At 39.9% G+C, this 24,612-nt stretch overlaps 1 protein-coding gene and 1 non-coding gene across 2 annotated transcripts; both read left to right on the plus strand.

Annotated features, from left to right (window-relative positions):
* The first annotated feature begins 12,658 nt into the window (after positions 1-12,658).
* Positions 12,659-23,970, plus strand: EIF4G2 (eukaryotic translation initiation factor 4 gamma 2). The gene is made up of 23 exons (XM_032426822.1): positions 12,659-12,887; positions 13,060-13,071; positions 14,427-14,553; positions 14,862-14,927; positions 15,580-15,720; positions 16,297-16,399; positions 17,180-17,311; positions 17,399-17,465; positions 17,549-17,700; positions 18,075-18,185; positions 18,376-18,459; positions 18,545-18,643; positions 18,927-19,068; positions 19,176-19,336; positions 19,686-19,799; positions 20,334-20,459; positions 20,599-20,703; positions 20,793-21,008; positions 21,097-21,355; positions 21,696-21,900; positions 22,021-22,232; positions 22,319-22,440; positions 23,144-23,970. Exons 1-23 carry the CDS (start codon positions 12,659-12,661, stop codon positions 23,207-23,209), a joined length of 3,051 nt encoding a protein of 1,016 aa, XP_032282713.1. The 3' UTR covers positions 23,210-23,970.
* On the plus strand, positions 19,852-19,993 carry LOC116646605. Its single transcript, XR_004302154.1, has one exon. It is a non-coding gene; the product is annotated as a small nucleolar RNA SNORD97 (small nucleolar RNA).
* Positions 23,971-24,612: the final 642 nt, after the last annotated feature.

Raw genomic sequence — 24,612 nt, forward strand, 5'->3', positions numbered from 1 at the left:
TCGGTAGAGGCCAGGATTGCTTTTAATATCCTACAATACACAGGACAGCCTCCTATAACAAAGAATTATCTGACCCAAAATGTCAATACCGTTAAAGTTGATAAATCCTGGTCTAATTTTAAGCCCCAGGCTTGTACACTAAGCCCTGTCTTGGAGTGTCATAACTCAACAGTAAGTTCTAAAATAGGACATCTCCATCATGACATCGTCCCTTATCATTCCTGCCCATAGCAGTTTCTTCCTCTGCCTTCTGTAAGGCTTTATTCATTTATAGTCTCCTGACAAACTGCTTGTATTTCTTTAATTTTTATACATTGTCTCTCTAGGCTATGAGCTCTTCTGAACAATAGCCCTGTCTCCCACATTCTGTAGCCCTGTTGTGTATAACAGTTTTAATTAATCCATAAAAATAATGAAAGAGCTTAGATTCAGACAAGATCTTTCAGAGTGCTCCCACTCTCTCTGGGCAAAGGCCCAAAAAGAAAAAAAGAAAAAATAGGGTCCTCACCTAATCGAAATATTCAACCCACTTGATGTCAAAAGAATAAAATCTTAACTTCATGGATCTCCATCTATTCCCACTTATTCTTGAGAGTTCCTGGTTTTTATTTTGGCTTTTGATTTCCTTCCACTGAAAATTTCTTTTCTGCTTATGTCTAATTGCTCTCTCCACTAATGCCCCTAGCAACTTGTACTTCCTCTTTCATAACACATCACATTTGAATTTCTTTTTCAGTGTCTTTCTTCCCCAAAAGACTTTGAGCTACATGAAGGTAGAGACGATTTCTGCCTTCATTATCATATCCCTAGCACTCTTAGCACAATGCCTGGCATATAGTAGGTAATTTCCTTGTTAGTGCTTTTGAGGGTTTTTTTTTTTCCAAAATGAGTTTTATTAAAACATAATGGATTCCAAAAGGTAGTTCAGCAAAGAAACTACAAAAAGGAAAATTCCAATTTAGAAAGTATAACCTTGTGTTCTAACACAGGTTAATTGATGACCAGACTCATGGTATTTGTTCCATAGCCTACTTGAGGGTGCCACTCACCTCCTTTGTTACCTTCCTTCCTTGAGGTCTCAGACTTGTAAGCCCTGGGGAAAATTGCGTATGAATGGGTTTTCAGGCCATTTTTGGATAAACTGTTGCCCTTACTCTTCACCTGTTCAAACTGCCCTATCTGTGGTTTATCTGTGCATCTACTTGTAGATTCTGTGGATTTACATGTAGCAATTCGACCAAGGGTGATTGCAGGCCCCTTTAGTCAGTGAAGGAAAAAAAAAAAAAATCATGTACTACTCTTGTCTACCCAGGACCATTTCTAACTGTCTCCTCAGATTGTTATGCCACATAAAATGAAAAATTCCAAGTCAAGCTAAATTTCATATATTCCTTCTCCTTCTAGTCTTTCTGTCATAAGATTGATTTGAGAGAGATTGATTTTTTAAAAACCATGTTCATTATTACTTGTTAGTATAAATACTAAAATACTAATACTATAAAATACTATAAATAATGTCCCTCTGATCAAAAGGAACAAGGCTTTTTAGCAGAATTTGAGGGGTGGGGGTAAGAGGAAGCTTTTGAAACTCCCTCAGTTTGAGCATACTACCACTATAATGGATTTATCAGCGTCTGGCTCCATCTCCCCTTTCTCCCATGCCAGTTTTTGTTCTTGGGTTCTAATCCCTCTTTCTCTTTCCCTCTCTACCTGCCCCCCCACCCTCTCTCCTTTTCCAATTTCTATACAACATAAAGGTGGCCAGACAAGTGGTCTGAAAGACCTTTTGAAGATCTGAAATCTACTATTTCACTATCCACTAACCAAGCTGCGGATATGAGTGACTTTGTCCCTCTCCATAAGCTAGCAGGGGCCCCTTCTGACTCCCAGGGCTTACTATCAGCCAACTCCTATCTATGGTAATTCCCCAACCTAGTGGCACACTTCCTCCTCTTGGGTCTTGGGTTAGGCAGGTATCCAACTTTGCTTTAATTTAGCATGGAGTTACCCTGGGGCTCTCCTGATTGACCTGAGGCAGTATACGTGGTGGTATAGCTTTTGGGATCTAGGACCCATGCTACCTAATCTCAAATTCTGAGTCTGCTACATACTCTTTTCTCTGTGCCTCAGCTTCCTTCTCTGTGTAAGAGAATAGTATCCACTACCTCTTAGGATTGGTGTACACATGTAAAATATTTAGAACATAATTTTGTAACTTAGTAAGCACAGTTTTGTTAATTATAATTATGAGTTGATCCATGGTGTTGTTGGGAAGAGATCTGTGTTACTTCTACCACACTAACAATTCAGCAAATGTTTATTGAATGACCACAATGTGCCAGACACTGCTAGGCAGAACACAGAGATGAAGCAGAAATTAATGCTGCATTTGTTTCTCAGTGAACTGCATTTGGTCTATAGATGATAATGGTGGCAAAGAGGTAGCTGTGTATTTAGATAGGCCCTCAAGGTTTTCTTCATTGACTCTTAAATGCAAGAAAGAATGTTTACCCTTTGACTTCCAGTATTATCTTCTATTCTGTTTCCTTTGAGAGCTTAGAAGTGCATTTTGTAATCATAGATCATGATCTCCCTTATTTCTCTCGTAAATTTACCAGGGATTGTTAAAATTGTATTTTTTCCTATAATTAAAAATAAACAATACTTTCTCGTTCCCAAATCATCAGTTCTCCAAGTTCTCAAAAATCATTACTTTGGACCTTGAAATGACTCCGGCCCCTTTTTTACCCCTCTGGTTTTGATTTGGTGGTATGTCGGTATATATGTGTTTGCCCTTCGGCACTAGTGAGATGTGGAAAGGTGAGCTGAATCAGAGAGGTGTGAGTGAGTTTACCATTGGATAAATGTACTTATTTAAGTCTCTTTCTCACCAGTTGTTTCCCAGATCCAGCTGGATTTTATCTCTGCCTTGCAATCACAGTGAATGAATGCTGAAAGCAGACAAACTTAAAACATTCTATCTAGAAGAGAATAAGAATACTTTCCAAAACAAAATATGAAGTTCTAATTTAAATGATGGTTGAGAGGGGAAAAAAGGATACAGTGAATTACCTAAAAATAAGGACAATCCTTTTTTTTCTAGTTTATTATTCTGCATCCAAAACCGAGATTTTTGTTGATTTGTGTACTCCAAAAGTTACTCTCTCTTTTAAGGGAGGGGAGGAGTCATGGACAGGCTCTGAGTTCCCCTGCAGGGATGTAAAAATGAAGATGTGCAGTGCTGTGGAACAAAGAGTAAAGTCCCTGAGATAGCATTGTGTAACTGGATCAGCGTTGGTTCACTATGATACTTTGCTTTCTGTTTTGAGTTCCTTGGTTCACAAATATTCTCTCTCTCCACCCTTTATCTGATCAGCCACAATAAAATATAACTATCAACCAGAGAACAGTGTATTTATAGCCAAGGAAAGGTAAGTATTTGGTGCAGTAGCAACCAAAATTCACTTTGTTATGCATAGATCTGCCGCACTATCTTCAAATTTCTTGCCCTTTTATAATTGGCTATTATTCTTTTTCTATAGAGCAAATCATTATTCAATCATTGAGAATATAAGTTATTTTTACTAAGTCATTACTATTATCTTTAGGAGCACAAAAACTCTCCTACCAAAAGTATTGATAGAATGGCTATTATACTTTGAGCAGTTTTTACATGAACCAGAGCAATCACATTTAATGAATTTATAATTTGATGGATAAAAATGAACACTCTTTTACATTTCAATTTCATTGCCAAAATTTAAGTTTCAAAACACACACACAAAGCACACAGCTGGTTAAGCTATAAAAACTCCTTCACCTGACATCAAAAACTTTCCCATTTCTCATTTTCTCAGATCTTTCCCATGTTCACTAATATTTTTAGTCTAAAATTAGAGGCCATGATGAGTACTAGAGTACTGCAGGTCCAGATGTGCTGGAATTCTCAACAGTATTCATAAATCTTTGAAATTTTCACTCCATCATTGAAGTGGTCCTTCAGGGTTATACTACAGTCTGTGGCAAAATTACTAGAAATATAGAATATTTAAACATACAGCAAGTACAGCTCTGGTTTACTGCCTAAATCTGGAGGAGGATCAGGGATCTTGAATTCCTAAGCCAGGAAACATATGAGGCAAACAGCTTTAAAAAAAGGAAGAGTACTTGGCCAGGGAACTGGATATCCTGGTTTCTAGACCCTGCCTTGGGCAACTTCGGGGGCAAGACCCTAAGTATAGAACTTGGAGCACCTTAGTTGCATCATCCGTAGAATTGTAATACTACTACCTATCCCTTACCATCCCCTCTCAAAGATTCTGTGATCTGACATGAGAAAGTGCTTTGGACTACTCAGAAAAATAGTGCTGCATAGCTATGAAGTATTATTATTATCATTATGCTTATTGTCATCATCCTATACCTGGTACTTATCATGATTGCTACTTCTTTCATCAGAGAAACTCAAAGATTTATAAAGAGAAACATGTATTCATATAGCATATCTCTAGGGAAATTCTGTAATTCTCAGTACTTTTAAATAACTTACTTAACTTTTCAAACAAGTTAGTAGGTGAATTCCACTCCAGTACATATAAATATATATATACCAGTTCTCAGAGCAACAGCATGAATTAACCCATCCTCTGGCATTTAAAACTCACACCCTAGTAATTGTGTGTTTAAATGTCTTGCATATCTGTAGTTCCACTTTAAAAATTACCTAAGACCAGGTATTCCTTTTAAATGACCAACTTTTTAAGTTAACCATCAACCCTTACAGAGAAAGTAAGAAAATGAGATTAATTTCAGCTTCTCTAAGAAGACAACTCACCTGGTCACAATAGTTTTCCATATAGCTGCTAGATCAGTCAGGTTTCTCCAGACAAACAGAACCAGCAGGATTTGTGTTTATATACAGAGAGAGATTTATTTTAAGGAATTGGCTCATGTTATTGTTGAGCCTTGGTGAGTCCAAAATCTAATGGGGCAAGCTGGAGACCCAGGGAGGAGTTGCAGTTTGAGTCCAAAGGCAGTCTTTTAGCAGAATTCCTCGTTTGGGAGCAGTTACTCCTTTTTCTATTAAGGCTTTCAACTAATTGAATGAGGCCCACCCACATTATGGAGGGTAATCTGCTTTACTCAAAGTCTACAAATTAAAATGTTAATTTCATCCAAAAAATTCTTTCAGAGAAATATCCAGAATGTTTGTCCAAGTATCTGGGCACCATGGCCTTGGCAAGTTGACACATAAAATTAACTATTATAGTTAGAGTTCTAAGAATTTAGTTCTGCACTAAAATGCTATGAGCAATTTAGTGGGCTGAAAATGACCCCCCAAAAGATATGTCCATGTCCTAATCCCTGAAACCTGTGAATATTACCTTATGTAGCAAAAAATGAACCTAAGGATCTTTATTATTTAAGATTTTATTTATTTATTTATTTATTTATTTATTTATTTATTTATTTGACAGAGAGCAAGAGAGAGCACAGGCAGGGGGAGTGGCAGGCAGAGGGAGGAGGAGTGGCAGGCAGAGGGAGAAGGGAGAAGCAGGCTCTCTGCTGAACAGAAAGCCCGACATGGGGCTCCATCCCAGGACCCTGGGATCATGACCTGAGCCAAAGGCAGACACTTAACCAATTGAGCCATCCAGGCACCCCTAAGTTAAAGATCTTGAGAAGAGTTTATTCTCAATTATCTGAGTGCAATCATATGTACCATAAGAGAAAGTCAGAGGAAGTTTTGTGACACACATAGGAGAAGGCAACGTGAAGACAGAGCCAAGGGAGATGCAGCCATAAGCCAAGGAATGCCAACAACCACCAGAAGCTGGAAAAGGCAAGAGATGGATTTTAGAGAATTCTCTAGAACCTCTGTAGGGAGTACAGCCTTGCTAACACCTTGATTTTGGACTTCAGACCTCCAGAAGTGTGACAAAGTTAATTTATGTTGTTTTCAACCACTCACTTTGGGACAGTTTTTTATAGCAGCCACAGGAAACTAATGCAAGCATCTTACACATTGCATGCAAAAGTGACCAAAAAAGGGACGCCTGGGTGGCTCAGTTGGTTAAGCATCTGTCTTCAGCTCAGGTCATGATCTCAGGGTCCTGGGATGGAGTCCCGAATTGGGCTCCTTGCTCAGTGGGGAGCCTGTTTGTCCCTCTGCCTGCCACTCCCCCTGCTTGTGCTCTCTCTCTCTCTGACAAATAAACAAAATCTTTAAATAAATAAGTGACCAAAAAAAAAAAAAAAAAAAGGAACATCCCCATTGTAGTTAGTAATGTTGCTGTAGAAAAGAGAGAGCTTGGGGCACTTGGGAAAGTATGAGATCCTGCCACAGTCTAACTGAATTACATTGGAAAAGTCACCTAACCTTCAATTTCCCTATCTTTAAAATGGGAAATGACACTTCCCTACCTACCCACATGATTTGTACTGAGACTCAAATAAGAGAATATATATTATATTCAATAAATATTCACTGACGTTTACTATATGCCAGAAACTTCTAAAAGCACTGTGTCTAAGGGATATAACAGTGAAAATGACAGGCAGGGTTCCTGCTGTCATTCAGCTTACATACTAATGCAGTAAGCAGACAATATACAAGAAAGAATGTAAAATCATTTCATACAGTGATAAGGACTATGAAAAAAAATAAGTGGAGGGGCGCCTGGGTGGCTCAGTCGTTAAGTGTCTGCCTTCAGCTCAGGTCATGGTCCCAGGGTCCTGGGATTGAGCCCCGCGTTGGGCTCCCTGCTCGGCGGGAAGCCTGCTTCTCCCTCTCCCACTCCCCCTGCTTGTGTTCCCTCTCTCACTGTGTCTCTCTCTGTCAAATAAATAAAATCTTAAAAAAAAAAATAAGTGGAATAATAATGATAGAATGGCTGGAAAAGGAAATATTATATAGGATGATCAGGAGGGAAGGCTTTTCTAAAGAGGTGACCACAGTTAATAAAGCTGAGTGCTAAATTATGAAAAAGAGCCAGCCATGGAAAAAAACTGGAATAAGAGCTTTTTGGACAGTGGCCCTTGAAAAAGAAGTAGCTATAGCTTTTGCATGTTTGAGGAAAAGAAAGCTTTGCAGGAACTTGAAATGTGTGAAGAACAGAAAAAAAGACCAGTGTGACTGAAGTATAGAGGACAGGGAGGAACGTGATAGGAGATAAAGCCAGAGTGATATTTAAGGACTGGATCATGTAAAGCTATGTAAGCCACAATGAGAAGTTTGGATTTCACTGTGAATATAATGTATATCCATGATCAAAGGGTTTTAAACATGGAAGCGGTGTTATCTGATTTTCATTTTTTGAAAATGACTGGATTCTGGGTAAAGAATGTATTAAAGAGCAAGAGATGAAGTTGAGAGACCAGTTAGGAGGCTATTGCAGTAATCCAAGCTAGAGATAATGGTGGCTAGGTTAAAGTGACAGCAATGTAGACAAGAGAAGTGGACCAACTTAAGATATATTTTGGAGATAGTGGCAGTAGAACTTTGATGCATTGGATATGGGAGAAGAGAGACCAGAATTAAGAATAATTCATAGGGTTTGGCCTTAGCAACTGGCAGATGGTGAACAATGGAGGAAAATCTATTCTGAACATGTTAAATTTGAAATGCCTTTCAGATACCCAAGGGGAAATTTCAGTAGGCAATTCGATATATATATCTATAGCTTGCATGGGGGGAGGGATGAATCAGAGATGGAGTTATGAATGTGGAAATCATCATCATGTAAATGGTATTTAAAGTCATAGGATAGGGGGAAAGTATTCAGAAGGAAGAGTAGAAGGTCCAGAATAAATCCTTGGGTACTTTAATATTTAGAGGTCAAGCAGAGGAGGAGAAGCCAGAAAAGACAGCTGAATTGGTGAAGGAGACAATGAGGTAGGAGGAAATCCTGGAAAATGTAAAGTCACCAAAGCCAAGAGAAAAATGAATAAATGTCAACAGGATACTATGCATAAATATTTTCTCAGCTCCTGCTGTGTACAAAAAACTCTACTGGAAATGCAAAAGAAATGTTCCTGATCTCAAGGACCTTTTGATTTTGAAATGGAGATAAAAATAAGCCCCATAAAAATAATACAGTACATAAGTACATAGCTTTCTGATTTCCCTATCTTCAGGTTTGCCTTTCAATCCGTTCTACTCCAGGCACAAGGTTGATTTCCCTAAAACATCACTCCAATCAATTAAAACTGATTAGCTTTAAACTAAAAATCATCAGAGTTCTGATCAGCTCAGGAATTTTCTTTGCCCATATAGACAGTCCCAAATCATCATTCCGGCACTCAAGGAAGGATGGCCACAGTCTCATGAAAACTTATAGCACTCTTTCTTGGTGGCTCAGTTTAGCATTTGTTCTATCCTTCCCTATCCTTGTATGTAATTGGTGTATGTATCTTTTGTCTAGATTGTGAGCTCCTTAAAGACAGATTAAGCCCAAGCTCCATGTCTAGTATGTTAACTCATTAGCTTTATTTTTTTCTGCCAAGTAGACAAAGAACTCCAAATTTTAGTCATATGATATAGAACACTGGTGTAATAATGAAGCAAAATTTGAGTACCGTAGAACTAAATTATGGATAACTAGGAATGGAGGAGGGATGTGCCTAGGAACAGGGAAGTAGTGTAAAACAAGTTTGCAAAGGGCCTTTTATACCAAACTAAGGAGTCTGGATGTTATCCTGTTATGGGAAACCTTACTGACGTTTTTTGAGCAGGGCAATTATATACCCATATCTGTGCTTCAGAAATGAATTGGTAGAGGGGATAAATGAGAATGGCCTCAAAACTGGAAGCAATGGAGAATCAGTAGAGTGAATTTTTTGAGGCAGCGATACCAGTTTAACTGGCTCTATGAGAGAAGATTGTGTGTCTGGGAGTGGCGAAAAAGAAGGCCATCAGAGAGATAGGGTAGGGCCAGAATATGAAGGGCTTGAAAGCTAGGCAAAAGCATTATGACCTGGGATCCCTGGGTTCTAACGCCTGTTTCCCTACTTGGGGAAAGTCCTTTATCTTTTCTAGAACCCAGTTTCCTTTTCTTAGGGTTTTCTTCAGCTGTAAAATTATTTCCTATGAAACTCTGACGTGCTATAGTAGTTCTCAAACCTTAACTGTACATTGGAATCACATGGAGAGCTTTAAAAGTGGTTGATGCCTGGATTCCACTCTGAGAGATTCAGATTTATCTGGTCCTGGATGCACCCTGGACATTATTTTAAAAGGTCCTTGGGGGCAGGTGGTGGGGAGGAGGGAGGGCCTGGCAGTCTCAGTAGAGTGTATGATTTTGATCTCGGGGTCTTGAGTTCAATACCCCACGTTGGGTATAGAAATTACTTAAAAATAAAAGATTTTAAAAAACAAATAATAAAAAAATAAAAGGTCCTCAGGTGATTCTACTGTGCAGCCAAGGTTGAGATCAACTGATGCAGAAAATAGTGAAGCACCAATATTCTTGAACATGGTGGTTAATATGTTGGGAAAAAAGTGTTTTAAGGAGGACTAATATGAGTATACAGAGTAAAGGGAAAAGATTATAGGAGACCAACTGGAAATTTCCAATAATTTAAGAGAAAAATATACTAAGGCCTAGATTAGCATGTAAGCAATAACATTGTAGGGAAGAAGATGAATGTAGGGAAAAGATGATTTAGAGGGAAGTAACACAAGGACTTAGTAATTAATTGAGTATTTGTTACATGTGGAAAATAAAAGACATTTTGTGTTCATGATCAAAAGGAAAGAGAAAATGTAGAGTCAAGTTTCTAGTATAGAATACTAGTGGAATCCTTAGGAAAACTAAAGTAGTTGTCAGTTGGTTAATCAATATTGATAATATGGTAACAGACATTAAGTAATTATGTCTGGGACTATGTTATGTGCTTTACATACATTAATCTCATTTAATCTGTACAACTCTATAAATACTGTTATTCCCATTTTACAGATTTAGAAACTTAAGAAGAGAGAGCAGTTAAATAATTTGTCCAACGTTACACAGTAAGAGGTAGAGAAGGTAGTTGAACTAACCAGTCTGACTCCTTTTCCTTATAATAGGAAGATGATCGGTCACATACTGAATTGTTTGAGTTTGAACAAATAACTCAAAAAAGCAAAATGGCTGTAGAGGCCAGACAGGAACATAAATGAGTGGATCAAGTCAGAGTTAACTGCGGTGAAATGAAAACACTTAAATGAGGCAGTCACTACTCAGCTATACTTAAATGTTGCCCTGTTGGAATTTCAGGCCCAGTATTGCCGTATTTTAAGATTTTTCATGAAAAGATGTAAATCTAGATTTGTGTAAAATCTCCTAAAATTTAAATGTCAACTAATTCAAATGTTTAAAATTACTGTGTGGCCCGAACGAAATATGGCTGCAAGTGTGCATCTCTGATTAATAATAGGCTGTTAGAAATTCAGAACTGAACTTAAGAGATGTGAGCCGGAGATGTATTATTAGGGGGAATCCTTAAGCACAGAGAAGGTAGCAGATGCTCCAGGAGTTGTATGTGTTAGAATAATAACCAGCATTTGACATGATTAGTTAAAAGAATGCAACAATATATGAGTTAACAAGTCAGTCAGGACTCTTTAAGAGCTTTGCAGTCTTATAGAAAACTGACATAAAATGGAAATGTTAAAACTAGCAGATTGAAGTGGGTGTATTTAAAATTCAATTTTCTATAAACTAAAAGCTAAATTCCAGATAATGACTTGAATTTTCATACATCCATGATGTGATGGAAACATTTCAAAACTGTGAATCTCTCTCCTACTGATTGAAAGATAATTGAAAGATTACATTTTATCCGTATTTTCACCTTTTTACATTGGGTTACTTTCTCCCAGCCCAGTTTCTCACACACACTGCGAAGTCCATAGCAGAGGGGTTCACAATCAGCAAAGATTAAGTAAAACCTTTTTTATTTTTAATTATTGAGTTTCAGGCTCCTCAAAAGACCATTCTGGTTTTAGGGCTTGGTAAATACTATCTTTGAAATCTGGACTAGTGTTTTTGAACATTATTCCATCAGATTAATGTATTATCAGTTATGAAGAATGTAAACCAGTTATTTAAAAATAAAGTATCACAAAAATGAAAACATTTTTGCAAACTGTAAAGCCCTGTAATAATATTATAAAGAAATATTGTTCTGGTGTTATTTTGAAGCGACAAGGGTCCTGAAATTACAAAGTGAATCCTCTTGTATTTGAAACACAATTTTCACCCTTCCCCAAAATGTCTTTTATTTTCCACATGTAACTACCTCCAACAATGAGATATTTTCCACTTGTTTAAGTTCAAGTGAAATTGACTTAATAGCAATAACTGTAGTAATATAATGAGGGGTAATGATCAGCCTCATATATGGCAAAGATCTAAAGATGCTGGAATTGTGTTAGAAATCTTCAGAGCCGCACCACACCCCTCTATTATCAGGTTTAAACGTCCTAGGACAAACTGCAACTTTCATGAAGACTGTATTACCGACTAGGTGCTTTCAACACCAAGAGCTGTTTTGACATGTCAAACGTTAAGTCTGGTCTTTGAAAACCCTGCCCTTTATTGGACACTTTCTTTAAAAGATATGCATGTTAAAACAGTTTCTTGCTTTTGATACACATTGTATCAAGAACTGCATGTTCAAAATGAAGATGGGGAAATTTCTGCTAAGTATATGGAAACATGACTCCATTTTTGTATAGCCAGGACTCCATTTTCATGTAGCTAAAATGTCGCAAACGATGGAACACTTCATTTTACGATAGCCCTACTTTAAAATATTACCTGAGAAGTATTAATAGTTCATCCTGAAGGCTTGGAAAAGCCTAATCCTATTTGTTATGGTGGAGCTTACATAAAATGGAAATACACAGCTGACAGTCTTCAACGTGCTTAAAAACAAACAAAATCCAAAAAACAAAAACCGGGAGCTAGCAATTAAAATCCTCCAAACGCCCGCGCTCCGCAAACACTTCTTCCAAAGAAGTCTGGTATGGTCTGGGTATTCCTCCGTGACCGCTGGCCGGACATTCCTTCGGGAAAAGCTGCTTCTCGTGTGAGGTACAAAGACAATAAACCCCTTCCTTTTATCCCTTTCTCATTCACTCTGCAGGGGGTGGAATAAATAGGGAGCTGAATGAAGCCTTCTTTACGCATCTGGGTGCACCGTCTTGTTTCCTGAACCCTATTCTCCCGGCTCCCCCACCTAAAGCTGCTGACGCTGAGCACCTGGAGACCGATAGTTATTCCAGGCACTGCGCCCCGGGGGCGCCAGGCCTCAAACCTACAGGCCCGTCCCGGGGAGGCCCAGCCTGCGAGGGGCAATCACGACGCCTTGGGGGCGCCAGGAAGATCAATGCTCTGACACGCCACGGACAGGAATCCGGTAGGGTAGGGGAAAGGTCCCTCGCACCCTCCCCCCGCCCCCGCCATTCCCGCTGAGAAAACGAGGTAGAGGGGAAGGGGTATGAATAACTCGGGCATGGGGTAGAGTCAGGGAACAAAGAGACAGGAGGAAGATGAGACAGCCACACCAACGCAGACTCAGAAGGGCTCTCCGACTTTACGCAAGTGGCCCACATCTCGACCGTACTCAGCTCCCCTTACGCCACTAGCTTGGCTTCAGAGCCTTCGCGAATATGGCTTTGCGCACTGCGGTGGCAGTGCGCCGCAACCGAGCTTGGCCCTGTGGCTCCTCCCCGCCGCTCTGCGCGGATTGGTGGCAAGCTGAAGTCCGGCGGCTGATTGGGCGGCGAAGGAGCCATTCGGGGCGGCTCTGGTGGGTTCGGCTGCCCCAGAGTGATAAGTTCAGCTTCAGACACGCCTCAGCGCCAGCAGCGAGTCGGAGCTCTATGGAGGTGGCGGCGAGTACCGGGTGGTGGCTGCAGCAGCGACTCCTCTGAACTGAGCGTTTCCAAGCCGTTCCGACTCCTTCCTCCCCCTTCCCTCCCCCTTTTTTGTTTTCCGTTCCCCTTTCCCCTCCCTTCCCTGTCCCCGACGACCGGATCCTGAGGAGGCAGCTGCGACGGCAGCTGCTGAGTTCTCGGTGAAGGTGAGTGGAGCCGCCGCCGCCGCCGCCGCCGCCGAGTAGAGCGCTCTAAAATGGCCGCCGTCCCCTGGCCGCTTCTTCTCGAGCGGTACAAAATGGCGGCCGCAGGCGGAGACGGGCGGGGCGACCCTTGTTAGCTTTTTTTCCGCTGTTCAGGCACCTAGAAATTATTCACCTTTGTTCTCCTTTCGCGTTGCTGATGGAGTAGAAGGAAACCGGCAGCCGTGGCGGCCTGCAGCCGCCATCGTGGGTGTCGGTGGCCGGGGTCCGGGCGGGCCGAGGCGCTGGTGTGCTCGGACGGGGAGAGAGCGTGGCGGGGCTGCGCGTGCCGCAGCGGGGAGCGACGTGCCGGCTGGCGGGGAGGGCCCGGCCGTTGGCGCGGGACCAGCCGAGGCGCAGGAGTCCCGGAGCCCGGCCTCCCGGCGGGGAGGCGGTATGTTGAGGCCCCGGTGCCGGCGGGGAGCGGGCCCCGCCTGGGACAGGAGAGGGGAAAGGAAAGAATTTGCGTCCTTTTGTCAGCTGGGAAGGGAACGGAGAGGCGGCTGTCAGTCCCTCGGGGATTTATGGGGAAGGAGGGGGTCCGCTTGGAGGCGGCGGGTGGGAAGGAGGCCGCCTTCCTGCCTGGAGAACAAAGAGCGGGGCGCTGGGCCGGCGGGGGCGGCCTCCGCTCCTCCCCGCCGAGGCTTGTCCCCAGCGGCTTCGCGGGGAGGCTGTCGGAAGCACTTCCCTAACTCCAGCCTGGGTGGGAGGAATCCACTGCTCTTTTGTTCCCAGGAAGGGGAAAAATGGGCGGAGGTTCCTGCTGCCATGTTGTTGCCCGTGTCTTCCGCCTGCCGAGTGCCAGCCACTGTACACCTAAGTCCCTCTCGCATCTTCCCGGATGCCCTCTGTGCGGGGGTGTTGAAAGAATGGACAGTGAAGAAAACCCAACAGCCTTTAGTTATTCCTTGTCTAGTCCGCTGGGCTCGTCGTCGAGGCAGTGAAAGCTTAGGACATTTCCCACATAATGTGGTCGTGTTGATGGAGTTAGATTTTGTGTTACTGATCTCAGTGCTCAGTTCTCAAGAAAGTGGCTCTTTCAGAAGGTTTATTCACAGGCGGGATGTTCTGTTTCTGCGAAGGCTCTTCGCATCTTTGAACATAAAGGGAATTTCCAGGTGGCTAAACAGAATAAAATCTGTCCATTTGTGTTTGAGTACATTCAGTTTTAGTCTTAGATCCATCTGCAGTGCAGTGAAAGTTCAATCAACTGCAGTGCCAGGATCTAAAGTAAAATAAATTATAATTGAAGGAAGGTTTATAGATTGATATGTTGGTATATTAGCAGTGTCTAATTTTGGTACTCTTTCTCATTCTAGGTTTTTCATTTCTCCCAACCTCTTCCCTCCCCACCCCATCCATTAATATTATTCTTTTGAAGATTCTTCGTTGTCAAGCCGCCAAAGTGGAGAGTGCGATCGCAGAAGGGGGTGCTTCTCGTTTCAGGTATGTGTAGATTTATTTTTGGCAATTGTTATGAAGAGGTCAATCACAAGATTAAAATAATTACCACGCCAAATAATTCTGACTTAATGTGCTGCAAGTTTAATGTATAATAATGCCATTTACTTTTTTTTAAGTTCTTAAATTTTCATTATCTTCTGTTTGCCATCTGGAAGATAAATGTCATTTCCATTAGGCCCAAGTTCAGTCTTCATCTGTGGTGTAATTTCTGAAATACAGAATAATTAAAGAGACCCATTAGCTCTTTTAGGTGAGACAATTGGCATATTTTTTTTTTTTTTTTTTAATAGTGCTTCTTCGGGCGGAGGAGGAAGTAGGGGTGCACCTCAGCACTATCCCAAGACTGCTGGCAACAGGTATAGTAAGTGTGTAGTAACAATGAGCTTTATAAAACAGATTTAGATTAATAGTCTTTCTCACACATAAGAGTACATACAGCAACAGATATCAGGAATCCTAATCCTACCAGGCATGGTTTCTGCTACATATCCTTATTAGAATATCAGCTCTTGATTGTTATTTTGGTAAATCACTGAATTAGGGCTCTCAGACTGCTATTTTATTCTCTTAACTCTCTGGATTATTTTCAGTAATGTAATTTCTGAAATCAGAAATTATTAGCAGTTATCCATACTGATCGGTAGTAAAGTAGTATGCATGCAACATGGTCATGGGACATTAGAAGATGTTCTTAAGGTGTGGCTCTTGGAGCAGCAGCATTGGCATCATCTGGGAGTTTGTTAAAAATGCAAAATATCTGGCCCTTTCCCGGTTCCAGTAAAACAAACTGGGGGTGGGCCCAGCAGTCTGTCTTAACAAGCCCTTCAGGTGATTCTGATGCACACCGTTTGAGAAGCACTGATTGTGAGTTGCTTAGTTGTAAGGGAAGTTGAAAAAATGTAAACTTTCTATTTAGAAAGCTGTCTGATCGGTATGACATTTGATATGTCACAGTGCTAGGGTTTACATTTAAATTAAATTTTAATTATATATCTTAATTTTTACTAGCGAGTTCCTGGGGAAAACCCCAGGGCAAAACGCTCAGAAATGGATTCCTGCACGAAGCACTAGACGAGATGACAACTCCGCAGCAAACAACTCCGCAAATGAAAAAGAACGACATGATGCAATCTTCAGGAAAGTAAGAGGGTAAGTTTATAGATCGGTTTTGTCTTTTACTAAAAGGAGGGGGAGGGGGAATGAGTTGGCTGTGTTTTTCTTGTGTATGTGCTATATTATCCAGAAGGCAGTGTTCATGTCCAGAGTGTATATTTTAATGAATGCCAGTGTTGGCAGTTTTATCTTAAATTGAAGACAGCAGCATATAGGTATCTTGAGGCTTTAAGAGTTGCTTGCAGTCATTGGGTTAAAATCCACAAACCTTTTTGTTCTGTTTCCCATGCCTGGTGTGTAACCCACTGAAGCATGGAACATAATGGTCTTAGTTCCTGGATTTTAGTCTTGATAATAAGGAGATTCTTGTTCTCTGGGTTTTGAGATAGTGAGAAAGATTTGTCAAACAGCTGGGAACCCCCAGCAGGTACAGATATGATCTAAATAATAGTGAGAGGTTTATTTTAACATAATCTTGGCTAGATGGGTAAGAAGATAGGTCTTAGATACTCAGTGATGGAAGAAAAAAATGAACATAACTTAAAAAGTTGTTTTTCAATTCTAATTCTTTGTGTATTGCCTGACACTTCAGTGTGATTCCTTTCTCCCCAGCATACTAAATAAGCTTACTCCTGAAAAGTTTGACAAGCTATGCCTTGAGCTCCTCAATGTGGGTGTAGAGTCTAAACTCATCCTTAAAGGGGTCATACTGCTGGTAAGTTAAAAGTTGGCTTAACTGAGAGGAGAGTAAAATAGTTAACAAACCCAAGGGGGTTTTTTTGGTACACTTGCACTGTTGCTTAAAACTCAGGTGTGAACTAGATACATGTATTTTTGAATTGTGCTGTTGATTTTAAAGAACTACCAACTTTTAATAGCATCAGATTTGAGAGGTGAAGGTTTATTTTTATATTGAAGTATAGACATAAAATGTTAGTTTCAGATGTACAACATAGTGATTTGATAATTGGATACATTACAGAGTGCTTACTGCCCAAGTGTGGTTGTCCTCTGTCATAAAAGGTGCATTTTAAATTGTTCGTACTAAAAAAATACATGTTCATATTATGTTTGGAGAGTTAAGACGGGCTAAGCACAGCTATTCAGGTTTTGGGGGGGTTTTTTTGTTTTTCTTTCTGTGGAAAGCCTATTTTGGTCTTAGAAATGAATCGTAGGATAGTTGATAGTAAGATTCCAGTATCTGTTCATAGCTTCAATATCCCAAGATATTTTCAACTCTTGGTGGTAGGGTGTTACTCATATGAGATCTGTACAGTTGGACTTTTTTGGTACCATCTTCGAGCTAATATATAAGTGCATATGTTTTTCCAGGCTGTGTGCTAATCATTTTACAAGGTAGATGAGGCCTAGATTTTGTCAGAAAGTTACCACAAGATGTAAAGATCCTTAAGACTTGCAAGGAAGTATTAAGTTAAAGCAAGGGTTCTTTCAAAAAGTTGTCGTGTTTAGTTTAAAACATGCCTGTTTTCTGTAGATTGTGGACAAAGCCCTAGAAGAGCCAAAGTATAGCTCACTGTATGCTCAGCTATGTCTGCGATTGGCAGAAGATGCACCAAACTTTGATGGCCCAGCAGCAGAGGGTCAACCAGGACAGAAGCAAAGCACAGTAAGTGGTGGTGTTCGCTTGCTTATTTTAAAATTGATTTGAAAGATTTCATTAAGAAAACCTGCCAAATGTCTTTGTTTCCTGTAGACATTCAGACGCCTCCTAATTTCCAAATTACAAGATGAATTTGAAAACCGAACCAGAAATGTTGATGGTGAGAGTTTATATTTGATACTTACATAGTACTGTGTATTTTCAACTTTATTCTGAAAGTTGACTTTTTTTGTTTATTTTCAGTCTATGATAAGCGTGAAAATCCCCTCCTCCCCGAGGAGGAGGAACAGAGAGCCATTGCTAAGATCAAGATGTTGGGGAACATCAAATTCATTGGAGAACTTGGAAAGCTTGATCTTATTCATGAATCTATCCTTCATAAGTGCATCAAAACAGTAAGTATGGGAATTTAGGTTTAGGTCAGTCGTTTGGTACGTCATCATTTGGGGGAAAGTCCCATTATAATTGCTTTGTGCCATTGGAGAATGTTGGTAGGCATGTTAAATACTTCAAATGACTAGCAGAACTTACTTAAATGCTATAAAGAGGTACTTAAAAGTATGCGGTGTGTTTTGTAAAGTACAGATAGAATTACCTACCTCTGTTAAAATTGCGTAATTTGGAAGGATTTCTTCTATACAGACCAAATAGTACTGTACTTAGTACTGTGTATGATGAGTGTGCTATCAGTGCAAACATAAGGAGAAGTGTTAAAAACTATAAACCAAGTAAGATTTTTGTCAACCTGTGGCATTTATTTCTTTGGTAGCTTTTGGAAAAGAAGAAGAGAGTCCAACTCAAAGATATGGGAGAGGATTTGGAGTGCCTCTGTCAGATAATGAGGACAGTGGGACCTAGATTAGACCATGAACGAGCTAAGGTACGTGTGTTGCTGACAAAAGTGGTATAAGTAGCTTGTCTTAATTTTATTTAAATGAAATGATTTGTTTTTGTGATACAGGGGATTGTCTCATTCTTGATTATAAACCGAGAAGTCTTAACATACTTAAATGATAGTATTCATTTGCCATAGCACTTTTTGCTCATTAGGTATTTTTCTATTTTATTAGTCCTTAATGGATCAGTACTTTGCCCGAATGTGCTCCTTGATGTTAAGTAAGGAATTGCCAGCAAGGATTCGTTTCCTGCTGCAGGTAAAACTGGTTTAAATATGTTGACAAGCTGATTTCTTCTCTTTGGGAATATTAAAACTTACTAAAACTGTTTTTGAAATTAAAGGATACCGTAGAGTTGCGAGAACACCATTGGGTTCCTCGCAAGGCTTTTCTTGACAATGGACCAAAGACGATCAATCAAATCCGTCAAGATGCAGTAAAAGTAAGATGCTGATGGTTTTGTTTTGTTTAATTTTTTTTTTAATTGAGTGGTTTTTAAGTTTATGAAACTGCAAGGATACTGTTAACATTTATTTGAGTGAGACTCCTTACTCTGGTGGAGCTTAATGTTTTTAGTTTCTTGTGTAATATGGGAAGAAGTTATATATAGAAATTACATAATTAGCACTTTAGTAGCCTAGAAGTTGTTTTTCTCAGTTATAAGGATTTTAGTTTTATGTGAAATAGTGTCTAGAATCAGGTGTTTATTCACTTTATTTTTAAAGGATCTAGGAGTGTTTATTCCTGCTCCTATGGCTCAAGGGATGAGAAGTGACTTCTTTCTGGAGGGACCGTTCATGCCACCCAGGATGAAAATGGATAGGGACCCACTTGGAGGACTTGCTGATATGTTTGGACAAATGCCAGGTGATTGTGACTGAAATTGGTTTCAATTAAAAAAAACAAAAACACTTCAACATTTTAACAGTAGCAGAGTTGTAAAGAGTTGTTTGTTCGTCGATATGTATTTTAAGGTAGCGGAATTGGTACTGGTCCAGGAGTTATCCAGGATAGATTTTCACCCACCATGGGGCGTCATCGTTCGAATCAACTCTTCAATGGCCATGGGGGACACATCATGCCTCCCACGCAATCGCAGTTTGGAGAGATGGGAGGCAAGTTCATGAAAAGCCAGGTAAGAAAACATTGAGAATGCTTAGATAACAAGTATTAACAGTAATGTATGTGATTTACTGTTTGCTTTTTTAAAAATGAAAATATTTTAGGGTTGTGTGTTTTTCTAAACCAAATTTATTATCTATGACAGTTCCTTAAAACTGGGTAAGATACTTTTATGATTGGTAAAATCACAGCACTTTATTTGACAGGCTAGATTTTTGTTCTTCCCTTGTTTCATCTTTTACTTCCTCTGGGCAAATTCAGTTTAAACTTTCCCTATGGCTTGGCTCATCCCTTTGGTACTTGATTACCATAATTTGTGGACCCCTTTTTATCTAGACTTTCTTTCTCCCTTTCTAAAATAGGGGCTAAGCCAGCTCTACCATAACCAGAGTCAGGGACTCTTATCCCAGCTGCAAGGACAGTCGAAGGATATGCCACCTCGGTTTTCTAAGAAAGGACAGCTTAATGCAGATGAGGTACATTTGCCTGTGTTACTTATCTACCAAAGTTTGTCAAATCCGAAATTGATTGCCCGATGATTATAAATAAGACGCGTTATTAAGAGGACTTAATGCTGGAGTTCTTCACCTTCTTCTTTCTTTTCTGTACTACTTTTCTTTCTTTGGATGTCCAGCGTCCTATGAGCGAAGATTATGAGATATGAGGGCAAGTCTCTTAAAAGTCTTCAGTTAGAGCAAAGAAAATGGTTGTCAAGACTTCGATTGTGATTTTCCTGTAAACTAATTTTCTGATTTTTAATATCTTAGTGATGCTTCTCCTAGGAGAATTCTAGTACAAATACAAGATTTGTTAAACAATATCTTATTTTTGTGTGGATCAGATCTTTAGTTTTTTGCCTGAAGTTACGTTAACATGGAGCAACTTTTTCAGCCATCAGTACTCAAAATTTCTGCCTTAGGTTCTAGGATGTTTGTATATGCTGAATTAATTGTAGGATGTTGGATCTAATGTTTGCCAACTGCGTGTTGTTGATTTGTTTTCAATTCTAGATTAGTCTGAGGCCTGCTCAGTCGTTCCTAATGAATAAAAATCAAGTGCCAAAGCTTCAGCCCCAGATAACTATGATTCCTCCTAGTGCACAACCACCACGCACTCAAACACCGCCTCTGGGACAGGTATGACTGCAATATGACAACATTTTCTTCTGATAGAGTACTTTCTGAAGATTTTTTTGGTGTCTTCCCTGTAACTTCATGAGTGTGTTTTTGTTTTTGTTTTTTTTAAACATTCATACCTGTTTTTTGGTTTTTTTAGACACCTCAGCTTGGTCTCAAAACTAATCCACCACTTATCCAGGAAAAGCCTGCTAAGACCAGTAAAAAGCCACCACCATCAAAGGAAGAACTACTTAAACTAACTGTAAGTTTCAAATAATCACGTAGTCTAATTCATGGAAATGTATCTGAGATAGGAAAACACTAAAGATACTTGGATTATGTTCTTTTCAGGAAACTGTTGTGACTGAATATCTGAATAGTGGGAATGCAAATGAAGCTGTCAGTGGTGTCCGAGAAATGAGGGCTCCTAAACACTTTCTTCCTGAGATGTTAAGCAAAGTAATTATCCTGTCACTAGATAGAAGTGATGAAGATAAAGAAAAAGCAAGTTCTTTGATCAGTTTGCTCAAACAGGAGGGGATAGCCACGAGTGACAACTTTATGCAGGTACAACATTTGTCTGATTCTGTGAAGACTCTTTTGCATTCATATTTGAGAGCTGATAAACTGACTGTTATTATGTATTCCTCCTAAGGCTTTCCTGAATGTATTGGACCAGTGCCCCAAACTGGAGGTTGACATCCCCTTGGTGAAATCCTATTTAGCACAGTTTGCAGCTCGTGCCATCATTTCAGAGCTGGTGAGCATTTCAGAACTAGCTCAACCACTGGAAAGTGGCACCCATTTTCCTCTCTTCTTACTTTGTCTTCAGCAGTTAGCTAAATTACAAGATCGAGAATGGTTAACAGAACTTTTTCAACAAAGCAAGGTCAATATGCAGAAAATGCTCCCAGGTAAGAGAATGCTGGGGATTTTTTCGTTTTTGTTTTGAATAGTAAGTCTAGAGAGTCTTTAGTACCTTGAGTGGATTTATATAAATCATCACACTGTATTGATTATCCTGTCCAGATAGTGATAAGCATTACCACAGGCTAGATGGCACCTTTTATAAAAAGTGATTATGATTTAATGGCTTTTCATTCGATCCAAATACTAAGTGTTTCCTTTGCTGGGTTCTTTATTCTTTTACATTAATCTCCTACATGTGGGAAATAATTTATGCAGCTGTTCTCTAGACAGGCCAACTGGCTAAAATGAACTACCTGATGATGGAGATGGCTTTTGTCTCTTCAGAAATTGATCAGAATAAGGACCGCATGTTGGAGATTTTGGAAGGAAAGGGACTGAGTTTCTTATTCCCACTTCTCAAATTGGAGAAGGAACTGTTAAAGCAAATAAAGTTGGATCCATCCCCTCAAACCATATATAAATGGATTAAAGATAACATCTCCCCCAAACTTCATGTAGATAAAGGATTTGTGAACATCTTAATGACTAGGTAAGATAAACTCCAGAGTTAATGCTTTATTGACTAGAAAAAAGTCTTTAGGGACTAAGAATTGTCTTTCTTGAGCTGGAGAATTTTGCTTTTGGCTTCTAACAAGATCTTTCTTTGCAGCTTCTTACAGTATATTTCTAGTGAAGTAAACCCACCCAGTGATGAGACAGATTCTTCCTCTGCTCCTTCCAAAGAACAGTTAGAGCAGGAAAAACAACTGCTGCTTTCTTTCAAGCCAGTAATGCAGAAATTCCTTCATGATCACGTTGATCTGCAAGTCAGTGCCCTGTATGCTCTGCAGGTGCACTGCTACCACAGCAACTTCCCCAAAGGTGAGTGCGGGGCTGGGGGCACGGTTGAGTGGGGGCCACGTCTCCCAACAGTGCACTAGATAATGGGATTGCGTGTTGTCTTGTAGGCATGTTACTCCGCTTTTTTGTTCACTTTTATGACATGGAAATTATTGAAGAAGAAGCTTTCTTGGCTTGGAAAGAAGATATAACCCAAGAATTTCCTGGGAAAGGCAAGGCTTTGTTCCAGGTAAATCTTCTGTTAGAGGCATTTTAGTCTGCTTTTTCAATTTACTTGGTATTTTGCATCCTCTATTTGTTTTAAAGGCTCTTCATTAGTTTTATCTGTACCTCTCCTTCTGCACTGTTTGAAGCCTTTCATCGCTTCATGGCTTTACCTCATTGTGCTAACTGCCTACTTTAGCTTATGAAAGGGTCTGTGGTTTTCCAGGGGAGCAGCCTTTGAGAAACACTGGTCTCCACAGTGTCTTTTTGTGAGGAGCATCTGTGAAGCATTTATCATTAGCCCTGTTCTTGGGGACTCTGATTGAGCAATTCTGGGGTGGGGCTGGAAATCTACTTCTAGGACTCTTTCTCCACCCCACCCCCCAGCCCTGCTAAACCTATCATAGTTTCGGGACGAGACCCTGTCCTGCACGAAAATGAACCTGCGAGGTAACTGGAAGTAGTGTCCCAGAATGACATCCAAGCTCACTGGCTGTATACCACTTCCCAGATACAACTCCTCCACACCTTTTTACAATAACTTCTAGCCAATAGACAAGTAATACTAGCAGTATGTTCTGAAGGCTTTAGCAATCCTAAAAGATATACTACCTAAAACTTTTCTCCTTTGGTATGTTTGCTAGCTCAGTCCTAAATCAAAACTATTGGTTTGAGTTTTTCTGACTTCTCTACGTGTGGCTTAATTTTGTGGAATGACAAATTCACAGGTGAATCAGTGGCTAACCTGGCTAGAAACTGCTGAAGAAGAGGAGTCCGAGGAAGAAGCTGACTAAAGAACCAGCCAAAGCCTTAAATTGTGCAAAACATACTGTTGCTATGACGTAACTGCATCTGACCTAACCACTGCGAAAATTCATTCCGCTGTAATGTTTTCACAATATTTAAAGCAGAAGCACGTCAGTTAGGATTTCCTTCTGCATAAGGTTTTTTTGTAGTGTAATGTCTTAATCATAGTCTACCATCAAATATTTTAGGAGTATCTTTAATGTTTAGATAGTATATTAGCAGCATGCAATAATTACATCCTAAGTTCTCAAGCAGAGGCAGTCTATTGCAAGGACCTTCTTTGCTGCCAGTTATCATAGGCTGTTTTAAGTTAGAAAACTGAATAGCAACACTGAATACTGTAGAAATGCACTTTGCTCAGTAATACTTGAGTTGTTGCAATATTTGATTATCCATTTGGTTGTTACAGAAAAATTCTTAACTGTAATTGATGGTTGTTGCCGTAATAGTATATTGCCTGTATTTCTACCTCTAGTAATGGGCTTTATGTGCTAGATTTTAATATCCTTGAGCCTGGGCAAGTGCACAAGTCTTTTTAAAAGAAACATGGTTTACTTGCACAAAACTGATCAGTTTTGAGAGATCGTTAATGCCCTTGAAGTGGTTTTGTGGGTGTGAAACAAATGGTGAGAATTTGAATTGGTCCCTCTTATTATAGTATTGAAATTAAGTCTACTTAATTTATCAAGTCATGTTCATGCCCTGATTTTATATACTTGTATCTATCAATAAACATTGTGATACTTGATAAGAGTTGTGTGTGACTTTAGCAGCCACAAATTTATGAAGAATACTACTATCTTAGATTTGAAGACTTGGGAACTTTCATGGCAAGACAAAATATCAGAGGTAAGTCTCATGAATTTAGATGTGTAGCAAAAAACTTGGTAACATTTCTAAGTCAAAACACTAGCCTTGGTCTACACTGCCCTACATCTGATCTAGTCGGCCCTCCTGTCCTCACCCTATTGATCTGATCCAATTTCTTGCAACTTTTGCCCTTGCTCATTCTGCTCCTGCGTCCTGGGATGTGCCATGCATTCTTCTCCTCACCACCCCGTAGCTAGAGGACCACCTCCCTAAGGCTCAAGTGTCAGGTTGATTAGGGCCTGTCTACTCTATTGAAAAATGTAGCTGAACACATCCTTGCTATACCTCTTACCCTTTTTTACATTTGCCACATCCACCATTATTGTGACTTACTGCATATTTATATCTGACTCCAGCATGTGAGGAGATAGAAATTTTTTTGTTCGCTGCTGTTTCCCCGGCACCTAGAACAGGACCTACGCACAGTAAGCATATTTATTGAACCAAATCACAAATTTGTCCTACGTGGCAGGATCTGGACATGGAAGTAGAAGAACTCAAGACCTGAGTTCTAAGACCG

The sequence above is a fragment of the Phoca vitulina genome, unplaced genomic scaffold (genome assembly GCF_004348235.1).
Source record: "Phoca vitulina isolate PV1807 unplaced genomic scaffold, GSC_HSeal_1.0 scaffold36, whole genome shotgun sequence".
NCBI lineage: Eukaryota > Metazoa > Chordata > Mammalia > Carnivora > Phocidae > Phoca > Phoca vitulina.